General features: G+C 39.7%; 1 protein-coding gene across 1 annotated transcript; it reads right to left on the reverse strand.

Moving 5' to 3' along the window:
- Window positions 1–13504: 13504 nt before the first annotated feature.
- LOC128239293 (uncharacterized) lies at window positions 13505–16447 on the reverse strand. The gene is made up of 2 exons (XM_052955880.1): window positions 15796–16447; window positions 13505–15481 (listed from the first exon to the last, which is right to left on the reverse strand). Exons 1-2 carry the CDS (start codon window positions 16336–16338, stop codon window positions 14078–14080), a joined length of 1947 nt encoding a protein of 648 aa, XP_052811840.1. The 5' UTR covers window positions 16339–16447; the 3' UTR covers window positions 13505–14077.
- Between the last annotated feature and the right edge of the window lie 1302 nt (window positions 16448–17749).

The raw sequence follows: 17749 nt of genomic DNA on the forward strand, positions 1-17749 counted from the left end.
TTATGCATAAAGGTCTTCCTTTGATTGACGTCAAAACCATATTTCTGACGCCATAATGTGTCAATAAACAAATTAGATAAAGATGTATACTGACCTAAAATAACCAAGCATGTTGACTCCGACCAAACATCAAGTATTCTTAAGCATCATCATGGATATGTTTTCCAAAGTTTATGCTCCGAATTTGGGGGAAGGATCGTGAAATAGACAACTTTAGTATAGTATCCTGAAGACCCTAAACAAAGTTTGAAGAATTGTGAATGGCCACGTCTTATATTTCATCGGTGTTCCAATGAACTGTTTACCTTCTGCGAAAGCTCTTAGCATGGCCCCTAGAGTCATGGACAGCTGTCGGTCCTCCTCCGCTTCTCGTCTTCGCCTCTCACTGTCGGTGTCCGTTGTGTTTTCGTCACATTTCGGCTGGAAGGAGTTTTAGACAAAGTGTTTACTGATACTAAGAGGCAAAGACAATTTTACAGAAAGACGCGTAGACGGACAAGTTGACCAATACAGGGATTATAGTTCACCAATCAATTATAGCACATGGTTGTAATATCTAATGGATGTCTATGATCGCCTTTGACTAACAATCTCCAACAACTGCAGTGGCGTAGTTACATATAGGCCTTGTAGGCCTGGGCCTACAACTTTTTATGAAAAATGACAATTTCAGATAACCAAAAAATGCAATAAAAACTAATAGCTACTCAAACACTTTGAACAACTAAAAAATGTTTTATTTTAACCAAAGTAAGTTCGGTGTTTATTTTAACTACGTGCAGGGTGTATGGCTTTATTATATTGTTATCACTGCAAAAATAACTAAGTGTGTGTAATGTGCATATGAAAGTCCCCAAACTCACATAGAATCATCGAGCCTACAAGTGTTTTAGGCCTTAGCTACGCCCCTGACAAGTGACCAGGCCGGGCGTCATTCGCGTCATATCAATATCCAGTGACAGGATAAGAGACAATTATTGGTAGCAATATATAAAAAAATGCTTATACGGAGATACAGCATATTTCATGGATGGCAACGCCCCCCCCCATTTCCCTAAATGTTTTAAGCATTATACAGTCGAACCCTGTTGGGTCTAACTCGTTTGGCTCGAATTCTTCGTTGGCTCGAACTGGATGTTAAGAACTCATTTCATTATACCGAAGGTAAGAATTCCCGCTTGGTTCGAATTTTCCGAGGTTCCGGGTAATTTTCGCCGGTCCCTAGGAGTTCGAGCCAACGGGGTTGAACTGTATATCATTTAGCCCAATTTACTCGACTTTATAAACCAAAACATAGTTTATCATGATCATCTTCAAATTGATTTTCTTAATAAGTCTCAAGAGACTTAACAAAAAAGGAAAAACACACAATGCATTCCAATACAATAATAGTTGGCTTAACTTGATCCTGTTGTAAGGGATTCAAGATGTTTCGAAAAATTGGGGCCATTCCGCTATCATAAACGCTAACATAAACGTAGTGCCTTATTACATAATCGATCGCCTACCTCTTCACACGAGTACATGCACACCTGAAGTATGCACGTGAACACGACGTCATAGGGTCCCCCGGACATAACGGTGGGGCGGAACATCCGAAAAGTGTTGTTTATTACTCCGGCGCCGGCCCTCACGAAAGGGCCGAACAATTCGTCATCAATGGGACACTTGTCGGAGATCAGGGGCACTGAAGACGTCCAGCAGGTCCTTGGGAGAATGTCAAACATACCTGAGTGGATATAAATATACACCTCTGTATGGAATTGTTTCATTTTTCATATTTCGTTTTTTTCTACTCGGACACGTGTGAATGGATTTGCGAGAAACTGGAAGATATTTTCAATATAATCATCTGGCCCCAATTTCTCGAAAATTCTTAAGCTTAACAGGCTTAAGTCGCTTATTTCAATTAGCCAAAATACATACTGTACATGGATTTTGATTAATGAAAAATGTTTTTTTCTAATTAGCATACAGATTTTTCTTATATAATTTCTAAAAATTCTTAAAGAAGTAAATATAACGCATATTATAGAACATCAAAAATACAAGTTGGTTAATTTTCTTGCTAATATTAAGAATAACAAATCATGAGTAAACAAGAAAAAATATTGTTTAAAATAATTCTTAGATATATACAATTACCACAGTCGGTGTGAAGTATTTAATATAACTATTACGTATGTTTGAGCCTTAATCTTGAATGTTTTATTGAGAAGTAAACATTGGGTCGATGGTTTAGAACTTTGTCGAAGTTAACAACATTGTTAACTAGTTTGTTGTTAACCTTCAAATCGTATTGCTCTGGAAGTTTAATGGATAAAATAGCTTGATCTGTAGTATTTCTAACACGATTTTGAGACAACTGTTCAGCTGAACTTGTTTTAGTTTAAATATATGAGCTCATCATCAAATAGTTCACGTTTACAAGTTAACGATGATGGCATTGATCACGTTGTTAACTTGTGGTTCAAAACAATCGGCCCTAACTCAAACTGCGTCTTGGAATGGGTATATAAGTGTTGCTTAAAATTACCTCCGTCATTATCTACAATGGTAATAACCATGTTTAACTCCGTCCCAAGCTTTATGGAGCTTCCGGTCGCTATTTGGCCACCACCGTCCGCGGAAGTGAACGTCATCTGTACGCCGTTAGGTTTGGATGAAAACGTGGTTAGATTGTCCTCCTCAATTGCTCTGCAACAGAACATATCTATTACAAGAGGCCTTAGCGGTGTTATAAAGGCAAATTTCAAATAAGAAAGGCAAATATAAGTGTTAAAATAGTTGTAATGATTAACACATGGTCATTGCCTCGTTGGACAATAGTGACATGTTGATTGAGAGGTTATTTGACGGGCTCAGATTTTGAATATTTAAAAAAAAAATGAATGTAATAAGTGACACTTTTGTTCATAAATATTTGATACGTTGCTGACAGTGCTTCATTTTACATCAAAGCGTTCAGTGATCCGATGTACACAATGAATAAGCGTGAAATTTGTCGAGGATTATTGCAGTTAGAAAATGTTTTGAATTTTCAACTAAAATCTGACGTGAAATGACCTATTATGTCCTTACCCAAAGTCAATCTGCAAGGGAAAGATGGATCCAAAATCAGTGTTACAGACGAACCACTGGATCAGGTCAGCGTCTGTCTGGTATAAGACTCGCTTCTGTACAATGATGTAGAACTTTTCATCCTGGAAAAGATAAATACTGTAGATCATTTCATTTTTAACAAGAAATGGAAACCTCAATCTCTATATGTGTTATTTGGCTGATTTTGAATTGGGTTTTTTGTGATACTTCATACATTTCGCATAGGTATCTTTCTTAATATAGTTGGTTTCAAATGAAGTACGAAACGTTTACCGAAATATATTTAAATGCTTAAGGTGGAATCCGAATAACTTCCGAATCCCACGTCATCATTGGTTTGTTATAGCACACGCCTCTGTAATAACTACTCACCCTAAAACAGTTTCTTTCACCCTCACATCGAAAGTATATCTGTTTGCGCCCAGATCAAGTCATCATCATATTGGTAAATCTCTCCTTTATTCTAAGATCGTACGGTTATTTGAGCTTATAAATATATGTCCCCGCTCATAGACTGCATGATGGCTTGATCCCACTGCATACCTCGCCCAAAGGCTGCGTAATGGCTTGATCCCACTGCATACCTCGCCCATAGGCTGCGTAATGGCTTGATCCCACTGCATACCTCGCCCATAGGTTGCACAGTGGCTCGATCCCACTGCATACCTCGCCCATAGGCTGCACAGTGGCTCGATTCCACTGCATACCTCGCCCATAGGCTGCACAGTGGCTCGATCCCACTGCATACCTCGCCCATAGGCTGCACAATGGCTTTTGATCCCACTGCATACCTCGCCCATAGGCTGCACAGTGGCTCGATCCCACTGCATACCTCGCCCATAGGCTGCACAGTGGCTCGATCCCACTGCATACCTCGCCCATAGGCTGCACAGTGGCTCGATCCCACTGCATACCTCGCCCATAGGCTGCGTAGTGGCTCGATCCCACTGCATACCTCGCCCATAGGCTGCACAATGGCTTTTGATCCCACTGCATACCTCGCCCATAGGCTGCACAGTGGCTCGATCCCACTGCATACCTCGCCCATAGGCTGCGTAATGGCTCGATCCCACTGCATACCTCGCCCATAGGCTGCGCAGTGGTTCGATCCCACTGCATACCTCGCCCATAGGCTGCACAGTGGCTCGATCCCACTGCATACCTCGCCCATAGGCTGCACAGTGGCTCGATCCCACTGCATACCTCGCCCATAGGCTGCGCAGTGGCTCGATCCCACTGCATACCTCGCCCATAGGCTGCGCAGTGGCTCGATCCCACTGCATACCTCGCCCATAGGCTGCGCAGTGGCTCGATCCCACTGCATACCTCGCCCATAGGCTGCGCAGTGGCTCGATCCCACTGCATACCTCGCCCATAGGCTGCGCAGTGGCTCGATCCCACTGCATACCTCGCCCATAGGCTGCGCAGTGGCTCGATCCCACTGCATACCTCGCCCATAGGCTGCGCAGTGGCTCGATCCCACTGCATACCTCGCCCATAAGCTGCGCAGTGGCTCGATCCCACTGCGTACCTCGCCCATAGGCTGCGCAGTGGCTCGATCCCACTGCGTACCTCGCCCATAGGCTGCGCAGTGGCTCGATCCCACTGCGTACCTCGCCCATAGGCTGCGTAATGGCTCGATCTCACTGCGTACCTCGCCCATAGGCTGCGTAGTGGCTCGATCTCACTGCGTACCTCGCCCATAGGCTGCGCAGTGGCTCGATCCCACTGCATACCTCGCCCATAGGCTGCGCAGTGGCTCGATCCCACTGCATACCTCGCCCATAGGCTGCGCAGTGGCTCGATCCCACTGCATACCTCGCCCATAGGCTGCGCAGTGGCTCGATCCCACTGCATACCTCGCCCATCGGCTGCGCAGTGGCTCGGCAGTTGCTCGATCCCACTGCATACCTCGCCCATAGGCTGCGCAATGGCTCGATCCCACTGCATACCTCGCCCATAGGCTGCGCAGTGGCTCGATCCCACTGCATACCTCGCCCATAGGCTGCACAGTGGTTCGATCCCACTGCATACCTCGCCCATAGGCTGCGCAGTGGCTCGATCCCACTGCATACCTCGCCCATAGGCTGCGCAGTGGCTCGATCCCACTGCATACATCGCCCATAGGCTGCGCAGTGGCTCGATCCCACTGCATACCTCGCCCATAGGCTGCGCAGTGGCTCGATCCCACTGCATACCTCGCCCATAGGCTGCGCAGTGGCTCGATCCCACTGCATACCTCGCCCATAGGCTGCGCAGTGGCTCGATCCCACTGCATACCTCGCCCATAGGCTGCGCAGTGGCTCGATCCCACTGCATACCTCGCCCATAGGCTGCGCAGTGGCTCGATCCCACTGCATACCTCGCCCATAGGCTGCGCAGTGGCTCGATCCCACTGCATACCTCGCCAATAGGCTGCGCAGTGGCTCGATCCCACTGCATACCTCGCCCATAGGCTGCGCAGTGGCTCGATCCCACTGCATACCTCGCCCATAGGCTGCACAATGGCTCGATCCCACTGCATACCTCGCCCATAGGCTGCGCAGTGGCTCGATCCCACTGCATACCTCGCCCATAGGCTGCACAATGGCTTTTGATCCCACTGCATACCTCGCCCATTGGCTGCACAGTATGTTCTCTCATACCTAGACGCATAAGGAAAACTTTACATCTACCCTCACCATTGAATCAGTCAAATAGAACAATTTTGACCAAACATAATGGTAAATAACATTTTAAACGTTACACAGCCAAAACAAGAGAATACAGAAACGTCAGCCCTGGTTAAATTGAGGATCGACCTGGCTCAGTGCGCGTCTCCAAGGGGCCTAGGTTCGGGCGAAATGCATCACAACCAAGGGAGACTGAGAGCCTCAACTGTGACTTTCATCCTATGATGATGATCATCACAGCCGCTGGTCGGTGGCAAGACACTTGACTGTCAATCACGGGATCACAGGCTCGTAACCCGCCTCATAATAAACAAAAAGTAGCCGTCGAACGGAAGCGACGTTATAAAACCAGAGAAGCTCTAACCAGGGTTACATCCCGTGTTTGCACTATGGCCCTTTACCTATCATGACTAATACCCCCACTGGTGTCCATGTGATGAATTTCCCTTTAACGGTATCGTTGTAAAATAAACGTACACCTCCATTGTCACTGACCGTCTATGTATGAGAGAACATATAATTGAACTGCTGTCTTACCCACTAGGTGTCATTGACCGTCTAGGTATGAGAGAACATATAAAAGAACTAGCCACTGGGTGTCACTGACCGTCTAGGTATGAGAGAACATATGAATGAACTAGCCACTAGTTGTCACTGACCGTCTAGGTATGAGAGAACATAAATGAACTAGCCACTGGGTGTAACTGACCGTCTAGGTATGAGAGAACATATAAATGAACTAGCCACTAGGTGTCACTGACCGTCTAGGTATGAGAGAACATATAAATGAACTAGGCACTAGGTGTCACTGACCGTCTAGGTATGAGAAAACATATAAATGAACTAGCCACTGGGTGTCACTGACCGTCTAGGTATGAGAGAACATATAAATGAACTAGCCACTAGTTGTCACTGACCGTCTAAGTATGAGAAAACATATAAATGAACTAGCCACTAGTTGTCACTGACCGTCTAGGTATGAGAGAACATATAAATGAACTAGCCACTGGGTGTCACTGACCGTCTAGGTATGAGAGAACATATAAATGAACTAGCCACTGGGTGCCACTGACCGTCTAGGTATGAGAGAACATATAAATGAACTAGCCACTGGGTGTCACTGACCGTCTAGGTATGAGAGAACATATAAATGAACTAGCCACTGGGTGTCACTGACCGTCTATGTATGAGAGAACATATAAATGAACTAGCCACTGGGTGTCACTGACCGTCTAGGTATGAGAGAACATATAAATGAACTAGGCACTAGGTGTCACTGAACGTCTAAGTATGAGAAAACATATAAATGAACTAGCCACTAGTTGTCACTGACCGTCTAGGTATGAGAGAACATATAAATGAACTAGCCACTGGGTGTCACTGACCGTCTAGGTATGAGAGAACATATAAATGAACTAGCCACTGGGTGTCACTGACCGTCTAGGTATGAGAGAACATATAAATGAACTAGCCACTGGGTGTCACTGACCGTCTAGGTATGAGAGAACATATAAATGAACTAGCCACTGGGTGTCACTGACCGTCTTTTTACTCGAGAACATATAATTGAACTGCTGTCTTACCCATTTGGTGTCACTGACCGTCTAGGTATGAGTGAACATATAATTGAACTGCTGTCTTACCCACTGGGTGTCACTGACCGTCTATGTATGAGTGAACATATAATTGAACTGCTGTCTTACCCACTGGGTGTCACTGACCGTCTAGGTATGAGAGAACATATAAATGAACTGCTGTCTTACCCACTGGGTGTCACTGACCTTCTGGGTATGAGTGAACATATGATTGAACTGCTGTCTTACCCACTGGGTGTCACTGACCGTCTTTTTATTAGAGAACATATAATTGAACTGCTGTCTTACCAACTGGGTGTCACTGGCCTTCTATGTATGAATGAACATATAATTGAACTGCTGTCTTACCCACTGGGTGTCACTGACCGTCTAGGTATGACTGAACATATAATTGAACTGCTGTCTTACCCACTGGGTGTCACTGACCTTCTATGTATGAGTGAACATATAATTGAACTGCTGTCTTACCCACTGGGTGTCACTGACCGTCTTTTTATTAGAGAACATATAATTGAACTGCTGTCTTACCCACTGGGTGTCACTGACCGTCTATGTATGAGGGAACATATAATTGAACTGCTGTCTTACCCACTGGGTGTCACTGACCGTCTTTTTATTAGAGAACATATAATTGAACTGCTGTCTTACCCACTGGGTGTCACTGACCGTCTAGGTATGAGTGAACATATAATTGAACTGCTGTCTTACCCACTGGGTGTCACTGACCGTCTTTTTATTAGAGAACATATAATTGAACTGCTGTCTTACCCACTGGGTGTCACTGACCGTCTATGTATGAGTGAACATATAATTGAACTGCTGTCTTACCCACTGGGTGTCACTGACCGTCTATGCATGAGTGAACATATAATTGAACTGCTGTCTTACCCACTGGGTGTCACTGACCGTCTATGTATGAGTGAACATATAATTGAACTGCTGTCTTACCCACTGGGTGTCACTGACCGTCTATGTATGAGTGAACATATAATTGAACTGCTGTCTTACCCACTGGGTGTCACTGACCGTCTATGTATGAGTGAACATATAATTGAACTGCTGTCTTACCCACTGGGTGTCACTGACCGTCTATGCATGAGTGAACATATAATTGAACTGCTGTCTTACCCACTGGGTGTCACTGACCGTTTAATTATGAGTGAACATATTAATGAATTCTTACCCATTTGATGTTACAGTCAGCAAAGGCACACTTCAAGTACATGGTACCGTCGGTCGTGTCCTGGACCATGTAGTACGTGTCCGTCCGTATGTACAGCAGCCCGCCGGAAGTGACGTTCTTTATCTCCAGGGACGCGGTCTCGCCCATGCATGACAACAGGCCGACTGGAGATATTATTATTTTATTTTAAAGTATATCACGTTTTATTGCATATGTATAAGATTTAATATTGCAACACTCACCATTATACTGATATATAATTGGGTTGGGCTATAAACGGCCCTCGTAATCATGTTTGAATAAAAGGTTATGCTATGGTCATTTTTGCATGCGCATAAATAGAATAGAACTCCATTATACGAAACGTATTTTCCTTTTAAACAATGACCTTCAAAAGTCAGTGCTCATAAAACCGTAATAGTTTCAAGACACCATACCCTCTCTTATTAAATCGTCAATAATATCATTTTATTGTTATATTTCGAATTTCAGGCAACTTCTTTTGTCAAATCATCAATTTTAAGAACCCTTTCTTGTTAAATGTCAGCTTAAGATTTAAGGAACCCTCGCTTGTTAAATCGTCAACTTAAGATTCAAGGAAACCTCCCTTGATAAATCGTCAACTTAAGATTTAAGGAACCTCTATTGTTAAATCGCCAGCTAATGTTTAAGGAAATCATCAACTTATGATTTAAAGAACCTTCTCTTTTTCAATCGTCAACAAAAGGAAACCTCTCTTGTTAAATTGTCAACTTAAGATTTAAGGAACCCTTTCTTGATAAATCGTCAACTAAAGATTACAGGAACCCTCTCTTGAAAAATCGTCAACTTAGATTTAATGAACCCTCTCTTGATAAAGCGTCAACTTAAGATTTAACGAACCCTCTCTTGTTAAATCGTCAACTAAAGATTACAGGAACCCTCTCTTGTTAAATCGTCAACTTAAGATTTAAGGAACCCTCTTTTGTTAAATCGTCAACTTAAGATTTAAGGAAAATCGTCAACTCAAGATTTATAGAACCCTCTCTTGTTAAATCGTCAACTTAAGATTTAAGGAAAATCGTCACCTCAAGATTTATAGAACCCTCTCTCGTTAAATCGTCAACTTAACATTTAAGGAAAATCGTCAACTTAAGATTTTAATAATCCTCTCTTGTTAAATCGTCAACTTAAGATTTACGGAACCCTCTCTTGTTAAATCGTCAACTAAAGATTACAGGAACCCTCTCTTGTTAAATCGTCAACTTAAGATTTAAGGAACCCTCTTTTGTTAAATCGTCAACTTAAGATTTAAGGAAAATCGTCAACTCAAGATTTATAGAACACTCTCTTGTTAAATCGTCAACTTAAGATTTAAGGAAAATCGTCAACTTAAGATTTTAATAACCCTCTCTTGTTAAATCGTCAACTTAAGATTTACGGAACCCTTTATTGTTAAATTGTTCACTTAAGATTTAAGGAGCCCTCTCTTGATAAGTCGTCGCTTTAAGATTGCAGGAACCCTCTCTTAATAAATCGTCACCTTAACATTTAAGGAACGTCTCTTGTTAAATCGTCAACTCAAGATTTATAGAACCCTCTCTTGTTAAATCGTCAACTTAAAATTTAAGGAAATCATCAACTTAAGATTTAAGGAACCCTCTTTTGTTAAATCGTCAACTTAAGATTTAAGGAACCCTCTTTTGTTAAATCGTCAACTTAAAATTTAAGGAACCCTCTTTTGTTAAATCGTCAACTTAAGATTTTAGGAACCCTCTCTTGTTAAATCGTCAACTTAAAATTTAAGGAAAATCGTCAACTTAAGATTTAAGGAACCCTCTCTTGAGAAATTGCCAACTTAAGAGTTTAGGAACCCAGTCTTGAGAAATCGTCAACTTAAGATTTCAGGAACCCTCTCTTGATAAATCGTCAATTTAAAGTTAAGTAGAAGAAGAAGAATGTTTACTAAATAAAGTCAATATGGCCATTGATCAAACCTAACGTTATAGACGGAATACTTTTGAAAACTTCATACGCAAATCATATCTAAAAAATGCTTAAACAAAAAAGTTCTTGACTAATTGGTTCCCGAACATCACAATATCAAAATCCCACGAAGCATCGTGCCAACGAGGGGGTTGATATAATATTGTAATAATTAGTTTCAAAAATCGTTGTAAAATAAATAACTTTAAACTAAATCAATTGTCATAATGCACTTACTTTTTGGCTGCACATACACGGCTTTGTGTTCTGGGTAAATGCTTAAAATGCTTAACACAACTGTCAACAGTGTTCTAAACCATATAACATCCATCGTCGAAAGTCTCTGGAACCAAATAATTCTCAGTTTCATAAAACTGTTCTAGAGTTCATGTAATATTCACCATGGATGCCGGAAAAACGCTTTACTGAACTGATATCAAGCGTTTACTTTTGTTCATAGAATGTTCACCACGGATGCTGGCGAAGCTTTTAACTCTGATCTAACACGGGTCAATTTGGTCAGATCTTCCATAATAGCTTTTATGAAGGTAAGATGCACAAAAGAAGCGCATTAATTTGAATGTCTCATTAGGTTTAATTCAATTATCTTTAATGATCGCATAAAAAACATATGATTTGTAGACGGAGAAGAATAGCAGCCTAAATAAATGGGGGCTTGAATTAATAGCTACGTGGCCACAAATGACCCACTTAATAAAACGCCAAAATATCGCTCATTTATTTATCTTTACACAAATCACACTTTTTTCTGTTTGATTATAAAAAGGCAAATTAGTTAACATAAAAATGCATTAAAATAAATACGTTGCTTATGTGCATCTTCTAGCTAGACTTTTCACTTTTAAATCCTAGGTATATGTTTTCACTCTTACAATATAACCATGGACGCTTATGCCAATAAACATAAGTCAATAACTTGGTGTCCCACTAACATGTTATACGCGCTAATTTTTCCGATAGAATTGTAGGTCGGGGTTGTGCAAATGTATTGCTGGTAGTAAAAATGAATGTAATTGGTTGTAATTGCTGTAAAGTCATATTGACCAAGGCGCAACTAGTGTTTTATTGTATGACAATTTAATAGGAGCCAATAATAATATTTGTTTTGGTTTATAAACAAATGTTTATTATAAGACACATTTTGACAATTTACTTTGTAAGATGCCAGTCGCTTTCTTTGTGTTCACTGTTTCTCTGTCATGTTTTTCAATTTCTGAAAGTATGCCAAATCTATTTTAATTTACATTGATCACATTCTCGTCTGAATTTTGATTCCGGAAATTTCAATAGATTGGTTCCCGTTTATATTAGCGAACAAACAAAATGTTGATGACAAAAACTACAAATATAACCGGAAAAAACTTAAATTAAATGGTTCCCGTTTTATTCGCAAAACAATAAGAATATGAAGAGAATTCTAGGAATCAAACCGTTGAATTCTTTAATAGAAGGACACTAAATATTTAGATCAGGATTTTTGATAAAACGCCAGTGAATATGATATATATTTTTCTTCGTCGATGGCTGTCTGGACAAAGGAGAGGTCATATGAAAAAAAAAACGAATAAATAGCGCATGCTCAAAAATGAATGTACAGTTGCAGGTTGATATAACATCACAGCAGATATTAACTTTTATTCATTTCATTAGATTCTAGAAAAAGGAGTACATGAATTCCTTTTTTTACGATCTCATGAGATTAAAGCTAATTTTGTAGCTTCATATATATGAAATTATATACGCATTTTAAACATTTCCAAGACCATGTGTTTTGTATATCATATGGCTATGAATGTGGTTACATGTCATGCCCAATAAAATATGTTATGCTATTTCAAACTTATCGAAATAAGCATATTTTAGGATATATAACAATACAACGCATGCTACCATGTTCAGCAGTAAGAGTAAAACAGTATACTTTCATTCGGTTTTCGTTCATTTGAATGGATTTAGTAATTAAATAAAGAAGTGAATAACTCGCTGAATAGGCCTCTTACAACTTCTCATTACCCAACTATCATGTAGCAGAAACTGCTGACAAAATAACTTATTTTAAGGTATTTAAGCTTTTTATTTAGGTAAACCATATGGATACAAACGTTCGTTTCAATGTTAAGTATTTTTTAGTTGTCCTTATATCTTATATAAAAGTATCTCAGAGTAACTCTATCGTGGTGTCTTGCTCCTGTTTCTTGACTGCAGACCCGGTGAACCCGGATTTTAATTTTACTGTCGGAAGGTTATTTTTTCTGCTTCTTTTGTCTTTCTTCTTTAACTTTAAATAATTATGTTTATAAAACTAATTTCATGTCCAAACCTGTCACCTCGATCCTTTTTCCCGAAATTGTCCTACCGATATATTTCTTGTTTGCTCCTTATCTCTTTAACCCCTTGAAGGATTTTCATGAAACTCGGGCCAAATGTCCTCTACATCATGACGCCATGCAGACCTCACATTATAGGCGCGCCGGCTCAAGGTCACTATTGCGGTTTAAGGTCAAAGGTTTTAGTCATATTTAAAAGTCATACAACTTAGGTACCTTTTTGACAAAACACCCACACTCAGCTCTACGTCTTCCAACGTCAGATGCCATAGAACAGAATGATTCAAGCATGTGGGGGATGGGGTGCGAAATCTAATTTCGTTCTAAAACCGTATAGTTATATTTCATATTCTGTTTAATCGACAGTCAGTATTCCATTGCCTATATATATATATATATATATATATATATATATATATATATATATATATATATATATATATATATATATATATATATATATATATATATATATATATATATATATATATATATATATATATATTAAGCAATGACAAGTTCTTACTTATTTATAACATATTATTAGTTCAACAGCATTATGCAACACTATTTCTGAGAAAAACAGCGAACAGTATCATCTACACTCCACGTGCGAACAGCGCTAATTGAATCTTCTTGTACAGGTTCCAATAACAAGTTACTTGACCAAAGAAGCAAGATTTCGTTCTTGGAAACGATAATGAATAATCGAACAAAGTCTCCTGAGTTGTGACATGGTATAATTATATGCCCGCAATTATACTATGTCTGCATTTTTTGCGTATATTAAATTCATACAGTTACACTGCTTTAACAGTATCGATGTAAATGTTTGATAATCAAAATACACTGTTTCTGAGTAAATAGCACATTCAATAAAGGTACATTATAAATAGAATAACCAATAAGATACTTGATAATATTTGTGAAATAAAGAGCTAACACGAGTGACGCCATATTGGATACAAGTAACGCCAGACGAAAACTCTCAAATTGAATGACAATATTGTAACACGTTCTTATCTCCCTTGGTGTGTACACATTGTTGATAAACTGGCAGGCACATTCAAGAAATAGAACACAAGTGTCAACAAAGTTGTAGTAAAATAATCGCCAAAAATTTAAGGCTGAACAAACACAAAACATTCGAAACTCTTTTTAAGTTTCATCCGTTCACATTCGAAACTCTTTTTAAGTTTCATCCGTTCACAGTCATTCCTGGAGTGTGAAAACCTTGACGGTACACGTTCCCTCAAATGTGACGATAAGTCGAGGATTCACACCTTCATGGCAACATATTGCTAATGGTTTCGTCAGTCCGTCTGATTCTTTCAGGACTTCAGACAATTTCTTCCCTTCAACGTTGAATTGCAAAACGTTATTCGAGTCACTCCCGCTCGCAAAGAGATTGCCTTTCCCGTCCATACAAATTCCTAACGGCGTCTGCAACCCGGGGTCACGGAAGACTGAAACTAATCGACCGTCGTTTGAAAGTGTTACTACTCCCCGTTTCAAATCCAGAACGTGAAAACGCGTGCCTTCGTCATTTACTATTACGTCTTTCGGTTGGGCGAAGAACGGTTTACTTTGAACGTCTTCTTCGAATACTCGAACGAGAGCCCCGTGTAGAGAGTAGACCCGGAGTTGACCATTTATCTCACCTTCCCCGCCTCCACAGGTTACAAACAACTTATTGTCCTTGTAAGCCATACCCCGACAGTACTCATCAATCTTGAATTTTCTATCCAGCTTCATTTTCGTTTGTTCTAAAATTGAAACAAACTGTATGATTTTCTCGTCTCTGACTGAAACTGCAATTAGTTCCTGATTTATCAGGCAAAGTGAATATGGCATACCGGGTGTGTCACAGTGGCTGCGCAGGTTGTAGTTTGTATCAATAATTTTCAATCGTTTATTATTCCAATCACTAACAATGGTAAACCCATTTGGTAGATTAAGCAGGCTGTTAAAAGCGTAGTTTTCTTTCTCTGTATCGCTTTTCTCATCCAAATCATACTTTCCAAAGAATGTTCCCGAGAACACACTCACTTCATGATCGAATTTACCAAGGGCTATTAACTTACTGATCCATTCAGCAATGCTTTCATCTTCAGTAAATTTGATCTCCTCTTGGCCTAGTTTTTCTGTTACAGATGCAATAACATGTTCACCTTGTCTCAAGCTTGCTTTCCCGTCTTTCTTAATATCTATGAATAACTGTGCATCGGAGTCAGCTTTAATCTTCTCCATACTGCGATCAAGAAATGCCAGAGCAGATTCACAATCGTGCATGTCATTGCTTATTCCATTAGATAGCTTTTCATAATAAGTCATAAGTTTTTCTTTAGCCGATTCTTCAAGTGAATACAAAATTTCCATAATCTTCTTCCTTAGCCCTTCGATACCTTCAAGAATTTGAGTCTTCTCCTTAGTTATTCTGTTTTTATCCCCCGACCTTCTCATTTTCAACGTAATTACTTCCTGTTTTACACGACAGATTTCTTCTTTGAAGTCTTTGGCAAGACCAGACTTCAAGATCACAGGGGCTGCGTTGACGATGTATTCCGGTTCTGGACATTCCTTGTGGTTCACGGCCATACATGCAGAACAGCCGACCTGAAAATCAGAAGGTCATTAGCAATATATGGATACATAAACCAAGCATTCGCCAACCGCATATGAGTTATGTGTCTGTGTGTTGCTGCCTTGATTTTTTATCATACACATATGGGTAAAATAATGTTCAATGGTCCTTATATTTTTCTTGCATGTGCCGGCTCATCATCGTTCAAGTTATATTTTGATGCGCAAAAAGAAGCAATTATAAAATTAGTCTTTTCAATACAACAATTTGTACCTCGCTAATATTTCCATAGTAAGTATGTAAGCTTGAATACATCACAAACAAGTTTAATTGTTGAAAGGTTTACCTCATCATGTGCTCGACAATATAGATCGAGCATTTTGTTGGCATGTTTCTTGCACGTTTCCGAACATTTGATCTTCTCGCTCTTCGGCACCTCAGGTCTTGGTGCATCTTCAACTCCTAACACCTTATGAGTCTTGAGAATCTGGAACTTCTTGTGTTGACTGGTGCACATTGCACACAGCCTCTCCTTACACTCTGGACAGTAATTTGTTGCTTCCACGCAGTGTTTCTCTCGTAAGCACGGGTCACATGGATTTTGTGGTGTCTTGGGTCCTTCAATCTTCGGCGGAATGTACTTTACTGCCATTTTCTCCAATGAATGCCTAATGCCGTAGCGGTTCGAGTTCTTCGGTGGTCCGCGCCATTTCTTTGGTCCTTGTTTCTCATGTCCTCCGTTCTTCTCATTGTGGTCCTGTCCATCGCTTACAGTTAGGACACCGTCTGCATCTGTGTCCCGTTCAGTAACTGCTTCCTTATCTGTGTTATTAATTTCAATCTGATTCATGTCGCCAGGAACAGGGTGTACGTTAATTTTCTCACTCATTTTTATTGTTAAGATTTCATTCCAAAACTTTATGTTTAATGAGCGTTGTTTTATTACTGCAGACACAAATTGTCGTTGGTCTAATCCATATGCTCCTGTATACTTTCAAGCTGGTTAAATCTTTTCACATATATTTTCGAATTCAAATGCATAGATTGAGTATTTGTCAAAATTGAAAACGATTGATATCAAAGACAAAAGAATCGCGTTGCGCTCGACTAGCAGTTTTTATCTCAGCGGTATTACATTTCACATTACAAAACATTTTTAAAGTTTAGGGGTACAGATTAAAAATGGAAATAAGAGAGTAGTTCCAATATTCAACTCAAATTTTCATTCAGAAGTCTTGTTGAGTTAAAACTTATTTATATCGTTTATTCATTATCGATTTTATAATATTTTATAGCACAGTATCTCGGTGACATTTTACATGAATCTGACTATTTTTCAGTGCACAATATTCCAACGGTTAAAATTGAATTTTCCATTTTTAGTTAAATTCGCTTTTATCCTTGTTGCGGCAATATAGGTGTATTTTAGAGTACCTATCATTCAAGAACATCCTTATTTGTAATTAAATATCATCAAACTGTTGCACATTTCATGAATCTTAAAATTGCCGGTTTTAAATAAAAAAAAAATTGATCCATTAACCCTTTAATTGCCATACCTTAACCTTAAGTAGCCATACTTAAACGTTTAGTAGCCATACTTAGCCTTAAGTAGCCATACTTAAACGTTAAGTAGCCATACTTAAATGTTTAGTAGCCATACTTAACCTGAAGTAGCCATACCTAACGTTAAGTAGCCATACTTAAACGTTTAGTAGCCATACTTAGCCTAAAGTAGCCATACTTAAACGTTAAGTAGCCATACTTAAATGTTTAGTAGCCATACTTAACCTGAAGTAGCCATACCTAACGTTAAGTAGCCATACTTAAACGTTTAGTAGCCATACTTAACCTGAAGTAGCCATACCTAACGTTAAGTAGCCATACTTAAACGTTTAGTAGCCATACTTAACCTGAAGTAGCCATACCTAACGTTAAGTAGCCATACCTAAACGTTTAGTAGCCATACTTAAACGTTAAGTAGCCATACTTAAATGTTTAGTAGCCATACTTAACCTGAAGTAGCCATACTTAAACGTTTAGTAGCCATACTTAAATGTTTAGTAGCCATACTTAAATGTTTAGTAGCCATACTTAACCTGAAGTAGCCATACCTAACGTTAAGTAGCCATACCTAAACGTTAAGTAGCCATACTTAAACGTTAAGTAGCCATACTTAAATGTTTAGTAGCCATACTTAACCTGAAGTAGCCATACTTAAACGTTTAGTAGCCATACTTAAATGTTTAGTAGCCATACTTAAATGTTTAGTAGCCATACTTAACCTGAAGTAGCCATAC

The sequence above is a fragment of the Mya arenaria genome, chromosome 6 (assembly GCF_026914265.1).
Source record: "Mya arenaria isolate MELC-2E11 chromosome 6, ASM2691426v1".
Lineage (NCBI taxonomy): Eukaryota > Metazoa > Mollusca > Bivalvia > Myida > Myidae > Mya > Mya arenaria.

Coding starts and splice junctions, on each gene's coding strand:
- LOC128239293 (XM_052955880.1), bottom strand. CDS start 16,338: ATGAGTGAGAAAATTAACGTACACCCTGTTCCTGGCGACATGAATCAG. Junction 15,482..15,795: donor ATTGTCGAGCACATGATGAG/GTAAACCTTTCA, acceptor TCTGATTTTCAG/GTCGGCTGTTCTGCATGTAT.